Source organism: Rattus norvegicus, chromosome 8 (assembly GCF_036323735.1).
Source record: "Rattus norvegicus strain BN/NHsdMcwi chromosome 8, GRCr8, whole genome shotgun sequence".
Classification (NCBI taxonomy): domain Eukaryota; kingdom Metazoa; phylum Chordata; class Mammalia; order Rodentia; family Muridae; genus Rattus; species Rattus norvegicus.
Window position 1 is genome coordinate 124749140 of NC_086026.1, and position 16536 is coordinate 124765675.

The 16536-nt window shown below is 49.0% G+C and overlaps 1 protein-coding gene across 2 annotated transcripts in view; it reads right to left on the reverse strand.

Annotated features, from left to right (window-relative positions):
• Tgfbr2 (transforming growth factor, beta receptor 2) overlaps nucleotides 1-12602 on the reverse strand; it is an 89065-nt gene extending 76463 nt beyond the window's left edge. The window contains exon 1 of one of the 2 annotated variants that reach the window (XM_008766690.2): nucleotides 11881-12602. In XM_008766690.2, coding sequence (XP_008764912.1) covers nucleotides 11881-11974 — 94 coding nt within the window. In that variant the 5' untranslated portion in view covers nucleotides 11975-12602. The remainder of the gene's footprint in view (nucleotides 1-11880) is intronic. The other variant, NM_031132.4, reaches the window with a different exon arrangement.
• Between the last annotated feature and the right edge of the window lie 3934 nt (nucleotides 12603-16536).

Here is a 16536-nt window from a genome sequence, read left to right on the forward strand (position 1 = left end):
CAGTCTTGATTCTCTTCAGTAATACTGAGTTAAAGACTCCAGAGAAACGGTGGGCCCGACCTGTGAGGATTTGGGGTTGTTTTCTATTTGGATTAGTTCGGGATTTAATAAATGGCTTCTAAGTCGACATTGGTAATTTTCTCTATTAACAAAAAGAATTACATGTTTTGAAGGGCCAGGGAGGTAGCTCAGTGGGGAGGTACACAAGCAGGAGAACCTGAGCGCAGATCCCCAGGAACTATAGAGAAAAGCCAGAGCTGAGAGGTGGAGAGGTGGCTTAGTGTGGACTGTTCTTGCAGAGGACCTCAGTCTGATACCAGCACCACTGTTGGGCGGATCACAACTGTCTGTAAGCACAGCTCTATGGGAATCTGATGTCTCTGGCCTCCCTGGGTACCTGCATCCGTGTGTGTTTGTGTGTGTGTGTGTGTGTGTGTGTGTGTGTGTGTGTGTGTGTGTGTGTGTGTGTGTGTTAGTAAAGGCCAGGCATAGTGAAGTCTTGTAATCTCAGTACTGGGAGGTAGAGAGGCTCCATGGACCAGGCAATCTAAGCCAAAAGGACATTTCCAGGTCAGTGAGAGGTCCCAGGAGACGGCTCAGCAGGTAAAAAGCGCTTAGCTAGTGAGCAAGAGGGTCTGGGTTTTGTGCACTTCTGCTGTGCGGCGGCAAAAGCAAGAGAGACCCCGCCATAAAACAAGGTGGAAAGAGAGGATTGATTCCCAAGCTGCCCTCCAACATTCACAATTGCACTGTGGTAGTAATGCATGCACAGGCATGTGCACACAAACACACATATACACAGGCACACACACATGTGTGCTCACACAGACACAAATATGGACACAGGCGCACACACATGCGTACACACAGACACAAACATGGACACATGGACACACATGTGCACTCACAGACACAAATATGCGCGCACACACACACACACACACACACACACACACACACACACACACACACGGTAAAAACAACAAAGCAAAACAAAAAAATCTCTTCTAGTCCAAGTTCCATCACAAATAAAAGCAAGCCCGGCTGAAGCCACCATTCAGGCTGGTCCTCAGACACCTTCCTGTGCCTGGTACCTCAGTCCCTACCTGCTGTCTGTGCCTCTGATCTCAAAATAAGGGTCAGTTCTGGGTCACCTTTCATTTAAGATCAAGCTCCTTTCGCACTGACACAAGGAGGCAAGTGATGAAGGGTTTTAAGCTGCTCCTGAGGTGGGGTCCGCAGTGAGGGAAGGTTTCTGTTTATTGATCCCATGGTACAGACTTCAGCTTCTGGGGAGGAGGAGGAGGAGGAGGAGGAGGAGGAGGAGGAGGAGGAGGAGGAGGAGGAGGAGGAGGAGGGGAAGGCGGCATTCTTAAATATATCTCCTAAGCCAGTGAGTGAACCCTACCATTAGGCACAACTTTGAGTCTTGAGGAAGGTGATGTTTATGCATTTTAGAGGCACTCTGTTGAGAAACGAATGCATGGTTAAGGACAGGGGCTTTGCTCTGAGAGTGGATGCTTACTTAGAATTATTAGCATGGTATTATACAAATTATAAATGCCACGAATAAAAACCCTTATAGAAAAAATAAACCGGTTAGTCCACTTGTGGCTTGACAAACTTCTCTGAATATTTTTCCTATACTTTTTTGCATGCTTTTAAGTAAATATGTTTCCAATAATCATGTAGTACCTTCTATTGTAAGAAAAACCTCTTCTTCGGTCTTTCCTCTAAGACCGAAATTGGAATTTATCATTTTTTTCCAAATTTATTTTCACTTTTACTTTTGTGTATGTATGTGTCTGCTTGGACAGGACCTGTGGAGGCCAGAGAAGGGTGTGCGATTTCCCGGGAGCTGGAGTTAAAGTTGATTCTCAGCTCTTGGACGTGTGTACTAGGAACTAAGCTCAGGTCTTCTGGAAGAGCAGTCTTGGAGCAACATCTTCAATCCCATTTTTAAAACTGTCTTCATAATTCATTCCAGGTGGCGCCATATGAGTCTTTTGGTGCCTCCAGACTTAGGAAAACCTTCAGCAGGAAAGCAAAGGCCTTACAAGGTTTCTAAAACAGTCTTTGCATTAATGATACTCGTTAGCCACCATGAGACACCAGGCGCTATGCTTCTGCTACGGAGGTCTTGAAGGTTAACTTCCAAACGCTTCGTTGCAAATCTTCCACACTCTACCGTGTGTATCTGGCTACAGGCTTGAACTTCTCTAGGTCTTCCACATATGGCTCCTGTCTTCCTAAGGCTACCTAACGTCCCTGGGTGTAACTCCTCCACCATTCAGCTGAGAACTCATCGTTTGCAGGACAGTGCATTTTCGCCTTGAGGCCATTGGCCACCAGGCATGCTGTACACAGTCCATGGGTCGGGTCTGATTTTAGTTCACTTGGGAAATCAGATAGGATAAGATTTTTTTTTTTAATGCTGGGCAGCAACAGCATATGGAACATACCATTGTTTCTCTGAACTCCTGGAGTCTCCCATTACATTGACTAAAACAGTCTAGACTCAGTGTACCATAAGGACTCTAGGTTTAGATCTCCAAACCAAATGCTTTAAAAGACTTAACCCATGAGCCACCTAGTTCTTATGTCAACTAGACACAAGCTAGAGTCGTTTGGAAAGAGTGCCCTCAGTTGAGAAAATGCCCCTAACACATGCCCTATGTGGCAAGCCTATGGTACATTTCCTTGTGACGTGTCAGGGTTCAGCTCATTGTGAGCAGTACCAACCCTGGGCTGGCGATTCTGGGTGCTACTAGAAAGCAGGCTGAGCAAGCCATGAGGAGCAAGCACTGTGCCACGGTCTCTGCATCGACTCCTGATTCCGGGCTTTTAAAAGCCTTGAGTTCCTGCCCCGACTTCCCTCAGTGATGAGCTGTGACATGTAGATGTTTTTCTTCAGCATTTGCTTATGGCCACAGTGTTTATCACAACCACGGAGACCTAACTAAGACACTAGAATCAGAGCACCCACTTTGAGAGAGGTGTCTAGAGTGCTCCCTAGTACACAGTAGGGGCTCCGCATGTTCCAGGCCGTGGGATGATCTCAGTCACCGGGAGCTCCCGCCATGATTAGTAACCGTGCCCATAAGGACCCCAGATGACTCCACCACCAGGTGCCCAGAACAACGGCATCTCTCTGTGTGCAAGAGCCTTACAGAGTTTGGGGGCCGAAAGTGGTCATCCCTAGGCATCGGTGAGTGATCCTCCATCTTCTTAAACAGTGTAGCGCTTTGCAAGAGCCACTGTGTCATAGGTTGGAAATATGCACCAGCCCTTATTTTCCTTCAGACATCTGTCTGTGTTCGGACAAACCTACAGTTCTCCAAAAATCATACTTTTACTAATCTGGCACCTTAGAGCTGAGGAAAGGGTTTAACTTTCCCAAACTGTCCTAAGATCCCCATTTTTAAAGAACACTTGAGAAGCCGTGGATTGCTCAGATGAAATATTCATGACACCAGAAAAATGCATTCACCCTGTGCTAATCATCTTGCTATGCAGAGGAAATGAAACCAAGGCTTTGGAAACTCTGGAAGCTGCTTAAACAGAGCAGCCCAGCGGACTGAGCTCTCGTTCTCTCAACAAAACTGCCACTGTACCAACCTGAGTTTTCCTCCCCCTAGACGATGGCCAGGGTCCTAGCTTTCGTTAATGCACATGCTCTGTGCTCTGGGGAAGACAGGATGAATCAGCAGATGCAGCTTTTGCCCAATTCTTCTGCAGACGAATGTGGTTCATGCCTAGCCCACCCAAACACCGGAAGGCCCAGGAAGAGAACACCTTGGACCAAAACAGGTAAAGTCACAAACCAAGCCAACACGGTGCTGGGCCAAACAAAACCTTGTGCCTTCATTGACAAATACAAACCCCTACTATTTGGAAGGAAGGCCTTGCAGAAGTCCTTCCATGATCAAAGACTGTCCCCAGGAAATGGGAACCCTGGTTGACATCCTGTCTTCCTCTCTGTGGCCTGTTCAATCATAAGGAGATATGGAGACAGGGCTCAGTAGCCAGAGCCGTGCTCGAAAAGGACCCAAGTATGGCCCCCAGCACCCACATCAGGCAGGTCACAACCACTTGTAGCTCTGGCTGCAGGGCATCTGACGCCCTCTTCTGGCTTCCACCGGCAACCACACTGCACAAAGACATTCTAGTATGCAGATGCACATTTGTGCACATACATAAAAACAAACTTTCGAAAGCAAGACACCAAAACGGAGAATTACATCTTCTAAACAGTTCTCTCTCCTCTTTTCACCTCCTTTCCTCCCTTCCCGCTTCTCATTCCGTTTACTCTCTAGAGCAGTGGTTTTCGGCCTTCCTAATGCTGAAACCCTTTAATATCGGATAGGCAGGCTATCCAAAACTCGATGCCGAAGGGGCCACAACAAACAGCTCGAGAACCACTACAGTATAAGGTGTCCAACTAGAGGCTGGGAAGGCCTTTACAAGATGGCCCAAGCATCCTTGCAGATTGAAGATGTGGGGTTAGGGCAGAAAGGTATGGCAATCCAAATACCCAAAGCGTGGTCATAAAGGGGGCAGAATACGGATTAGAAATCTGAAGAGTGTCCCCACCCCATGCTCTTGAAAGTCCAGGACGTGCTTATACACCCAGCTCATATTTTAGTCTCCATGCTGAAAGTATTTGAAAGAAAATATTTCATCAGAGAAAAAGAGGAAGAGCCTAGATGCTGTATCACCAAACATAGGCCTCTTGCCTTGCAGCTAACTTCTTCTGGTAGCTTACAGATACCATGCAGATGCCACAAAAGTGCCACACGGATGACACACAGCTGCCACATTGATGCCAGGTTCCCCTTCCAAACCTAGGAAGGAAGCCAGAGACCAAGTCAACTGCAGCCAAGGGGGCAGTTGCTCTACGGTGGGCATCGAGACGCTCACTCATTGGTAGAGTGCTTACACAGTGGTTCCATCCCAGAACCATAGAAACCAGATGGAGTATCTCATAACTGCACTGTCAATGCTGGGAAGCCGGGGGCAGGATGATCAGAAGTTCAAGGTTAGCCTCAGCTACAGAGTGTGTCTGAGGACAGCCCGGGCTTCAGGAGATACCGACATAGGAGGAAAAGAGAAGGACCCAGGCCAGAACAAGTCACAACCCATAAAGCTTCAATGTAAACAAGAGTTCTCCCCAGCTACAGGCTTTCAAATTAGCTGGACCTACCTCAAAGGTAAATTTTTTCATCTTCATTAAGTCAGGTCAAATCTGTTCGGCTTTCGACCACCAGCAGTTGTCTGAGCCCCGGCCCCATGTGATGGTCCTCTGTGCTTGCAATTTGAATTTTACAAAAGACTTCGTGGTGCTGTACAATTCACTGTGCATCTATACAATAAGTGCATGTTTATTGCATTGCACTGAACGTGGTGCGGCTGAATTGCTAGCAATACCAAATCCTAGGCCACCCTGGCTCTCACTGCCATGATACCCCTGTCAGGCCAGGAACTGTCAATCACCATGGGCAAGACTCTCACCATTCCAGTCTTGATTTTCTGTGGCACGAAGGCCATCAAGAGGCACAGTGCATATTTCCATGAAAAATGTCCTTCTAGCACAGAGTACGGTGTACAGTGAATATGCATAAAGAGAAATACTAAAAGAAATAAAAGCGACAGCAGATCCTAAAAGCACACGAACCAACCAGGGTGACCCACTGAGGGCATCAGAGGTGCGAAGGTCCCTCCACTCTCAAATATGACCTCTCTTTGATTCCTTCGGCTTCTCTATGAAGACCCACTTACACACACACACACACACACACACACACACACACACACACACACACACACACCCTCCATCTATTTATGAAATAGATAATCATAAGAATTATCTTTTAGGTTTCTCTCTATGATTAAATAAGTAATGTCACTCCTCTTTCTAACTGTATCTCACAATTAGCCCGGATGTCCCTGCAGCTTCCTAAACCCCTCAGCAAACCCCACCCAGAAACATGGTGATCAATCACTCTCTTGCCGTGTCAGAGGTGACAGGCTTCTGTGGGAGGAAGGAAAAAGAGTAAAACAAGTTATGAACACCAGGCTGCTACTGCTCATCCCTGGGCTGGTTCTGAAAACCACGACTTCAGCCATCCAAAGGTCTGCAGGAGCCGGAACACAAAACCTTGCAGAGAATTGGAGTTAAATTTTTATATAGCACTTGGCTGAATATGACAAGCCAGGGTCAGGAAGTACAGTTCCATGTAGCCTATTTTGAAATAAATGCCTTGGTGGTTTGCATCTGACCTAAATAATCCCCAGGATGCCCCACGATAGACAGCCAATGTTGGATGCGCACACTTCCCTTAGATACACAGCTCAGAAACCAACGCATAAAGCCCAAGTGGGGAGGAAACAGACATTTGATTCAAGATGGGTGTGGTGGCTCATGCCTGGAGAAGCAGTGCTTGAGAGGCTGAGGCAGGAGGATTGCTACAAGTGTGAGGCCAGCCTGGTCTATATTCTAGGTCACAGAATAAAACCTTGTTTATTCTGTGTTCAAAAGCAAACAGAAACACCAAAAAAAAAAAGAGACAAAACCTGCGTATAAATTCAGTATTATGTTTTGAAATTACTGTCACCTTTCTACAATTTGAGAAAACGGAGAAGGGGTAGGAGGAAGAAGAAAAGGAGGAGAGAGAGAGAGAGAGAGAGAGAGAGAGAGAGAGAGAGAGAGAGAGAGAGGGAGGGAGGGAGGGAGGGAGGGAGAGGAGAGGAGAGGAGAGGAGAGGAGAGGAGAGGAGAGGAGAGGAGAGGAGAGGAGAGGAGAGGAGAGGAGAGGAATCTAGCATTTGCAGGATAATTTTAGAGATGAAAACTTCGCTAAGCTGTCATGGTTTTGAAGGCTCTCTAGCAGTTTAAAACTATGTCAGAAGTCAAAACATCCTTTTCTATCTTTGGTCAGAATATAGGAACAAATGTCACAGCATAGAAATAGGCAAAGCTGGACCCTGAGATGGAGGCCAGAGGCCTGGCTATTAAAGGCTGAAGCAAAAGCAGTGCAGGCTAAGGGCTGCTTTGCCCCAGGGGACTTAAGGCCAATGGGGCAGTTTAGTGAACCCTGCTACAAAAACACAGAGTCGGGTGGATATATACCAAGCCCTGGGTCCAATCGCAGGTGCTTCAAGAGCAAACCAATAGCCAAGTTAATTCAGATGCTCTGCCCTCTCAGGACCACATGCCTAGCATAGCAGGTACTATACAGCAGGAGGTTGATTCAACTCTTCCTGAAAGAGAAGGAGCTGTCGTCCTGGGGCAGCCCTAGAGATCTGCCTCTGAGTGACAGACCTTGCTTGGCCTTGAGCAGCTGTAAGGCTCAATGGAGTAAGACATCACACAAAATTTACTGCCTGCTCTGTTTGGAGTTGAGAAAGGACAGAGGAGGGGGTGCTTGGCTGAGAGAGGGGTGGGGGGTGGGCGCTTGGATCACCTGGCACATTCAAAGCAAGTTTCCTTATGAGGCCCAGGGAAGGTCCTCAAAGACCAGAAAAGTAGTCAGATAGGCATTCCAGAGAGAGGCGGCTACCTATGCTGTGACCCTCATGTTGTGGTGACCTACCCCATCATAAAAATATTCCATTGTTACTTCATAATTCACTGTTATGAATCATGATGTAAATACCTGGTATGCAGGATATATGATATTCGACTCCGGCCAGGGCGGTCTCAACCCACAGGTTGGGAACTACTGCTCTAGGTCTTGGTAGGAGGGAGGCAAGGCCTGTGTCAGGTGTGACTGGGAGTTAATAGTGACCAGAGCCACCTGTGGGGTGTGAACATGGGGCTAAGCAATTGGAAGGAAGGACTATTTTACTCCATCTTCCCACATGGTATCCCAGCGAGTGCCAAGGATTCTTAGGCTGCACAGTCAGCAAGGGAGAGGCAGGACTGTAACCCAAGACAACCTGATCTTCAGTGTGTGGCTCTGGCTTTACTCCCAGCCCACCCAACAGAAAGACAGGCTGGACACCCTTGGTCCAGCTTGCATAAGAAGAAGGAAGAAGGGCTGCAGATCTTCTAGGGCAGAGATAGTGAAGTAAGACGCAGCAAGGAGAAACTCACACAGAGGCCCTGAGAAGGAAATATCCAATGTGCACCCCTTCTTGGTACACTCAACAAAGCATGGGGGGTTTAGGGTATGGGGACTAGAGCAACCAAACAGGACCTAACAATGTTCTAAGCCCCAATGTGTTCTGTGCTCTGTCTGAGCTCGAAGAAACAAAATGAGAAAGAACGGGCCTGTGGCACTTATCTGAGGTACAGTTCTCTGAATCTATATATTCCCACAGATGGGGATATTCAGTAAATACCCTTGAGAAGGAAGAATAACAAGGCAGTTTGGAAGGTAACATTAGTAAGTTTCCATTATTGATTGGGAAAATAGAATTGTTCTCAGGGGCAGAGAACCTGAATTCGGTTCCCAACACCTACACAGGGCTGCTTAACACCATCTGTAACCCGAACTCAGGACCCCTGCATACACTACTCTCCTACACACACCCACAGCTGCCACACACAACAAAATAATAAAACTGAACTTTGAAATAGTTATTCATAAATGTAAGGAAAACCGTCAAGAAGGCCGGTTGAGGGCAGAAAGAGGATGAAACAGGAGGTGTGGACACCACTGAGGACCTAGGGAGGGTGGGCTTTTAATAAGGAGTCCTCAACGTGGGTTGCTAAATCAAAACAGAGGCAGCAAATTATAGCCCTGGTTAGCATTTTCTGCATAATCCACTTGTTAAAAACAAGATGTTATTAAAGGAAGTGCCCTGGGGCTGAAAATGCACCTAATGGTGGGTAGGCCCAAAGGATTAAAGTACTAAAGATTTTTGGTTCGGGACCTGGACAGGTATGAGGACATCCTTAAAAAGCCTGTATGGATCCGTGGTCCCTGTGATGCGAGGAGCATGGTTTAGCCCTCCGTGAGGACTCTTCCGTAGGCATCTAAAAAGTCCAAACCACGTTTTTTGAAGTCTGATGTGTCCAGGGTACATTTTTCCCTAGGCGTCACTCCTGATCTTTGAGCACTTAGAAGCATGAACTTACTACATCAGAAATAAGTATTTTAATTTGTGAGGCCTGCAGGAGGGACCCAGCAGGTAAGCTCCAAGATCTGAGTTCTTGGGTCTTGCATACAGAGGAAGAGAACCAACTACCATAGAACCACAGTTGTCCCTTGATTCCTCCACACAGAAGTGCGCGCACACATACACACGCGCGCGTGCACAAAATAAGTACATACATTTTAAAATTAAAATTTATCTACATTTCTTGTCAGCTGGGGAGATGGCTCAGTTCATAAAGCACTTGTCATGCAAGTATGGGGACCTGAAATCAGATCCCCAGCGCCCACATAAATGGCCAGAAGGATGTGTTGGTGACCTCTAGTGCCAGCACCCAGGAGGCAGACTCTGGGGTTCTCCAAGACAAGCTGGTTAGCAGGACAAACCCACGCAGTGCACTGTGGGTTCAACTAGAATCCTTGCACCATCTAAGAAGCCTGCCTGAGTAAATGAAGTGGAACAACTGAAGACCACCCTCTCTCTGTCAACCTCCAGCCTCCACACCCATGAGCACCCTCTGTCAACCTGCAGCCTCCACACCCATGAGCACCCTCTGTCAACCTCCAGCCTCCACACCCATGAGCACCCAAGGGTGTGCCCACCCTAGTCCAGTACTCATGTACAGCACCCTCAGAGAAACATGAGGAAAAGAAGTTTTAAATAATTTTCTTTAGTGTGAATTTCTCTTACACTGAAATCGCTTGTTCACTTGCCAGGCTGGTCAGCATGAGATATTTGTTTGTTTAGGACTGACTAGGGCTTTGTAAAGAATCCTCCTTCCTTCTCATTGTCTCTTGCATTAAAGTTATCTTGAGAAACATTCTCACAGTTTACCACTATGTCAGAGAAATCCCAATACCCTTTTCTTCTCTGGAAACTGAAAAGGCAAGTGGAATTCCACACATCCTTTCCCTGGGACCAACTTTAAACCATCTTTAAAGACTTTGATCCACATGGGTACAACTCAAAATGAACTGTCCAAACATTCTGGAATAGCAATTCCATAAAATGTTTAAAAAGAAAAAACTCTCTGTTTTATAAAATCATTTAAAGCCCAAATTAACAAGACCCACCAAGCCCATCAGCTAATTGTTTAAAACTGTGTATAAATGACCCACAAGCTACAGAGCCTGGAACTCGAAAATCGCAAATCTCACTCTTGTAAACAAAACTCAAACTGGGGCCTCTGGACTTTGGTTCTTCCCGAGCTAAAACAAATGTTTTATGTACACAAAAAGAAGGGTGTTCTTTCGGATGGTCTTCAGCAAAACGCGGCAGTTTTTCTTTTAATTTTTTTCTTCCTGCGTGTGTTTATGTGTGTTCGGGGTAGGGTCTGTGTGCATGGGAAGGGGCAGGGGAGGACACCAAGTGCCCTCTGTCACTCTCCATGGAGTCTCTCTCTGAACCTAGAGCTAGCTTGGCATCTAGAAATTTCCAAAGGGTCTTCAGTCTTCTCTCACTACCACTGGGCTGGCGATGAACCACGCCCAACTTTGCATACGGACCCTGGGGGGTTTGAACTCAGGTCCTCAAGCTTGCACAGCAAATGCTCTTACCAGCCGGGCCAAATCTCCCAGCCCAGTTTTAAGAGGCTGGAGTAACATCAGAAACAGTTGGGCTTTCTGGAGCTGCCCTTTAACGGAAACCAACGACACGAAAGCAGAGTTTATGAAACGACTAAGACCCTGGTGGGATTTTTGTTGTTTTCCTTTATCGGACTCTTCCCTGAGATGGTCCGCTCCTGTTTGCAATATGATCCAAAACCGTTAAATCACTCCAACTACTGACATCTTCAAAGCCCTCCCTCGAACCCCACCTCCGCGCCCGGCAACACGCACACACAGGGCCACCCCATCCTCTGTGTTTCACCCCAAATCCACCCTGGCCACCTCTTAGTCACCAAGGAAGGTCATGGAAAGCCAGTGATGAAAAGAGTGTAAACTTACACAAACTGAACCACTGAGTTATACACAAGGGGAAACCGAGGCCCAGAGCCACGAGATTTGCCCGGATAGTGGTCCTACACAGATAGCAGCAACAATTCTAACTTTAGGGTTAAAATGTCAGACTTTAAACTTCCCAAAAAAGTTCTTAGGAAGGAGCCCTAGTTCTTGCACCACCCCTGCGATGGGACCTGGAGGGCAACCCGGGTTAGGTGTTTCCACTGAACCGCAGCTGCTGAGATCTTTAATTCCAGGCAGTACCCGTGCAGTCCAACACTTAGTAGGCATGCAGCAAATTTTTCTCAGCCATCAACCCGACCACCCTCACTGGGTCCGCATCCCAGCAGGCCAGGAAACAGTGAGGCTAGAGATCAGTTCTTTTCTCTAACTTGTACCCAGTGAGTCGCGGCCCAGAATCCCTCCCGAGGTGGCAGAGCTGAGGGCTGGGAGTCTGGTTTAGTCGCGGTGTCTCGGGCAGTGAGCGGCCCAGGTGTGCAGCAGCTGGGCGGCCAGTCCCCTGCCGATGCTCCTCCAACTTCCAACTTCTTAAACTTCCCTTTCCGGGGATGCAGGCCCCTCGTGGCCGCCCTCGCCTCTCGTGCGCTCACAAAGGGGTCAGGAGCGTCCCCAAGTCCCCCGCAAGTGGACTGTCCTGCTCTTTTGCGAGAGATCTTCCCCGGAACCCCGCGGGCCCGAGCCGACTCGGGCCGCTACAAACTTCCCGTTTCCGCCCTCGCGCCGGGTCCCGCGGCCGACTGTCAGTCGCTGCCCTGGGGGTTGGAGAAGGAGCGAGGAGCCCTAGTGAACCCCCCAGCGTCGCGCCCCGGCCACTCACTCACCCGACTTGGGAACGTGCGGCGGGATCGTGCTGGCGATGCGCGTCCACAGGACGATGTGCAGCGGCCACAGGCCCCGGAGCAGCCCCCGACCCATGGCAGCCCCCGTCGCTCGTCATAGACCGGCCCCTGGGGCGCCGCGAACCGAGCCTCGGGGACCCCGGGCTGCGCCTTTATTCCTCGCCCTCTCAGGATGCCTGCGCCGCCCGGAGCGCGCTGGGCAGAGGTGCGGGCCAGATGTGGCCGGCGATCCCCGGAGCTCGGAGGCCCGGAGGAGGCCCCCGGCGGCCGAGGAGAGCTGCGCAGGAGGCTGGGGCTCCGTCCCCCAGGCGAGCGTGTGCGCGCGCGGGGGGTGTCGTCGGTCGGTGCGCGCGAGTGACTCACTCATCAACTTTACCCGGGCGCCGGGAGGGAAACAGGAAACTCCTCGCCAACAGCTGGGCAGGACCTCTCGCCGCCCAAGAGCCTTCCAGCTCCGGTCCTCTCCTCCAGCTTCCAGCCCTCGCCTTCCTCCGGCCACCAATCAAGGCCGCTGGATTGGACCTTGAGGGACTCTACGAACTTTGAGTTGCCCACTCCCAGCGCTCCCACTCACCCCGACCCTGCTAAGTCCCGGCTCCAAGTTCAAACTCAGAAGTGACTAAGCGCACGTTTCGCAAAACAAGCTAGAAGGTGGTGTAAACCACTTTCCTTGATACCCTCCTCCAAGCATCCCCTACACCTTCTAGGCATTGCTCCCAGGGACTTCATAACTCCGTTGAGACCCAGGAGGGAGCTCTGAAATGTAGCTCCAGAGTCCCGAACACGTGGTTTCCCCTAATAAAATAACGGTAAGCACTTCATGAGAACTTAGTTTCAGTTTTATGGACATGCATGCGTGATTACGTTTGTAAAGGACTGTTTCTTACTGTGGAACAAAAGTCCAGGGGCTTGTCTCCGAGTTTAGTGTGCGAATTAATCACTCTGGGCTAGGAAGTTAGCTAACCTGCAGGTTCTGGTTTAGTAGGTCTGAACCGGCAGCGTCTGCATTTCTAATGAGCACCTGGGTAGAGCCTCGGATTGGAAGGACCATTTCCTGGGCGTGGTCTGCTGGGTAAAGCCAAATAGTTGGCCCTGTGATCGCGGTAGGGCTGGTATTTTCAGGGTGTTGCCTGTCAGAAACTAAAGAAATAAAAGTGTTTTGGGGACCAGGCTGGGATGGCGCACGTGGGCGGGACTCTACGAGTTCGGGGCCAGCCTCGTCTACAGAGTGAGTTCTATGGCAGCTAAAGCTATACTGTCCTGGAAAACCAAAAATAAAATGAATAAAAAATAAAATAAAAAGTGTCTTAGGTTGGGGGGTTCTGCTTTCTGTTTTCCAATGATCAATCTTTGATAATTCAGGTAAGGACAGAAAATACGTGGCTGAAGGTAGAAAGGCTATCAGTAGGAAGACCCATCAAAATTTTCATTCTTTCTGGTGTGACCACATTTTCCAGAGACAATCTCTGTGGTGTATGTGTGTGTGCGTGCATGTGTGCATGCATGTGCATGTGCGTGAGCGTGTGTGTGTGCGTGTGTGTGTGTGCATATGCATGTGCATGTAGGTTTGGGTGTGTGGGTGTGCGCGTGTGCATGTGTGAACCTGTCTGTGTGGGGCACGTGGAGGCCGTAAGTTCACATCCCATGTGTACCTCAATCACCTCACCTGATTTGTTTTTAAGGGTTTATTTTATTTGATGTGTGAGTACCTTGCCTTCATGTCTGCATGTGCATCACATGCACGCCTGTTGCAGAAGAGACTATGAGAGGACATAGAGTCTTCTGGAACGAGAGTCACCGAAGGCGGCACTAGCCACGTGTCCAGGAGGTGACTTTGTGAGTCCTGGGAACTGAATCTGGGTCTCTGTAGAAACAGCAAGTGCTCTGAATTGCTGAGCCAGCTCTCCAGCCCCTTGACTCGCATGAGTTTCCCATGGATCCTGGAGATGGAAGATTGGCCTGACCAGCTGGTCAACAACCCAGACATCCTCCTGCCTCTGCTTCCCCAGCACTGGGGTCTCAGCTGCATCTGTGCCAGCTGTGTGTGTGTGTGTGTGTGTGTGTGTGTGTGTGTGTGTGTATCACTGTGCACAAGTGAGTGTGGGTGCACACATACATGGAAGCCAGAGGATACCCAGAGTCCTCTCTGTCACTACCTGCCTTATTTATTTGAGACAAGGTCTCTCACTGAACCTAAAACCAGGATGGTGACCAGCAAGCTCCAATGATTCTCCTGTCTCTGCTCCACAACACTGGAGCTATGGGCACACATGAAGCAAATGGTGGGCTTTCTGTGTGGGTGGTGGGACCTGAACTCGGGTCCTCGTGGTTGTGCAGCAAGCACTTTACACACCAAGCTCTCTCCTGCCCCCCAACCCAGTTTCCTATGCAGGGTCTGGAGGTGGGGTCTCCACATATGTGGCAATCACTTTATCTGAGCCATAGTCCCAGCCCCTGTTCTGCGGTTTATTAATGTAATCTCCATTCTCTGTCAGACACCTGAGTGGATGATGAAGTCTGTGATCAACCAGCCCTCAAAACTAGGGACCCTCAATATTTCATGGTTCAGGTTAGGGTTGTTGAGAGGAAAATCATGACCAAAAGACACTTGGTGAGGAAAGGGTTTATTTTAAGTTTGTGCTCTTATCATCTAGGGAAGTCATCGCATGAACCCAAGCAGGGCAGGAACCTGGAGGCAGGAACCGAAGCAGAGGCCACGGAGAAGTGCTACTTACTGGCTTGCTCCCCCTGGCTCACTCAACTGCTGACAAGTTGGGCCCTCCCATGTCAGTCACCTATCAGCCCACAAGCCAATCTGATGGAGGCGTTTTCTTAATTGTGGGTCCCTCTTCTCAGGTAATTCTAGCGGTGTCAAAAACAAACAACCGTGGCAGAAGGTTTGAGAGACGCTGTCTGCTCATACAGTGAATTGTGCCTAAGACAAGCTAGGTTTACCCAGAACAAAGGCAGAGGGCCCTTCCTCAAACCCAATGCATGCAGCTGACTTTGGCAGGCTAAGGGTGAATTTGTTAAAGCTGGAACTCTGTCTTGATTCAGCACCAAAAACTACCTCTGGATCACCTTCTAGGAAAGGGTCATCTTTTACCATGAGGCCTTATCTCTTATGCATCTGGTGAGGGAGTGCACGGACAGACAGGAAGAGAGTGGGGGCTGGTCAGCACACACACACACATACGCCACACACACACACACACACACACACACACACACACACACACAGCTACACTGTGTTAGTGAGGGAGACAGCATTCCCCACCTTCCTTCTTGGGAGGCCTTCCCAGGCCACTGGCATCCCTTGAGCACTTGTCTTACAGGTCACTCACTCTCAGGCAGGGTCGCTCTGGGCCCTTCCATTCATTGCTTGAGATTGGAGCTGAAGACAGTTTTGAAGTGCAAGCTCTGTCACTAACTCATTGGACAGCACCACAGAACTCAGTGAGCTTGAGGAAGTAGGGGGCAAACCCTTGCACCTGCTCCAGAGTCCCCATCTCACACAGCCCTGCTCTGCTCAGAGCCTGTTCTGCATTCCCAGAGCCTGCCACCATATAGCTCTGACTTCCCACTGTGACCTTCTCTGTCCTTGTTGACTCCACATCCAAGGTTGGCACCGGTCCTCATCTGTCTGAGTAGATCTGCGTAGAGTAGATTTTGAGTGTCCCCCTGATCTTGGGGATGCAAGACTACCTGGACTGGGTGACCAGCAAACCCTAAAGATCCTTCTGCCTCCTCAACGCTGGGGTTTCAGGCACATTTGTGCCAGTTTTGTGAGTGTCTCTCTGTGTGTGTGTGTGTGTGTGTGTGTGTGTGTGTGTGTGTGTGTGTGTGTGCCGTGAGCTCCAGACTCACTGAGTGATCTCTTCACACAAGGTAGAGAGAGACACAGAGAGACAGAGGTGTGTGTGTGTGTGTGTGTGTGTGTGTGTGTGTGTGTAGTATATGTGCACATGTGAGCGTAACTCTATATGACTGTCCCTAAGCACTTATTTCATGGTATGCCTGTTTTCCATTCTGTCTGTCTGTCTGAGATGGAGTCTCATGTACTTCACTGACTTCCAACTTGCCAGGCTGACTTTGAACTTTGGCTCCTCCTGCCTCCTCTCTCAACTGCTGAAGTTACAGGTGTTCATCTGCCGTGCCTGGTGCCTTTTACATTTATGATATCGAGGTTCCATAATGTTTTCCACTAACTCCCAATCCCATTCCTTCAGCTTCAAAGGTCTTGAGGGCAGGCACTATACACTTATCTACCCTTACAACTGCATCCCTGTACTAAACATGTCTCAGGTGTGCAGTCCAGGGCAGGCACTATCCGCTTATCTTTCCTGACTTCTGAATCCGTGTACCAAACATGTCTGAGGTGCGTAGTCAAGCATGTGTTGGCTAAGTGAGCACATGAGGTAATGAGGACTCAGATGACAAGTGGCCTAGGGGACCTAGTGATTTCATAATTCTGAGAAGAGCATTATGCAACCCGACAGTTCAAGATATGAAAAGACGAGCTCCTATCCAATGCTACTTCCCTTTCCTGAGAAAGGAGAAATGAACCCACTCTCTTCTGTCTTCTTAATTTCCCCTAAGTTTGCCCAAGTTCTCTATCCCTGACACATGTGTTGTCTT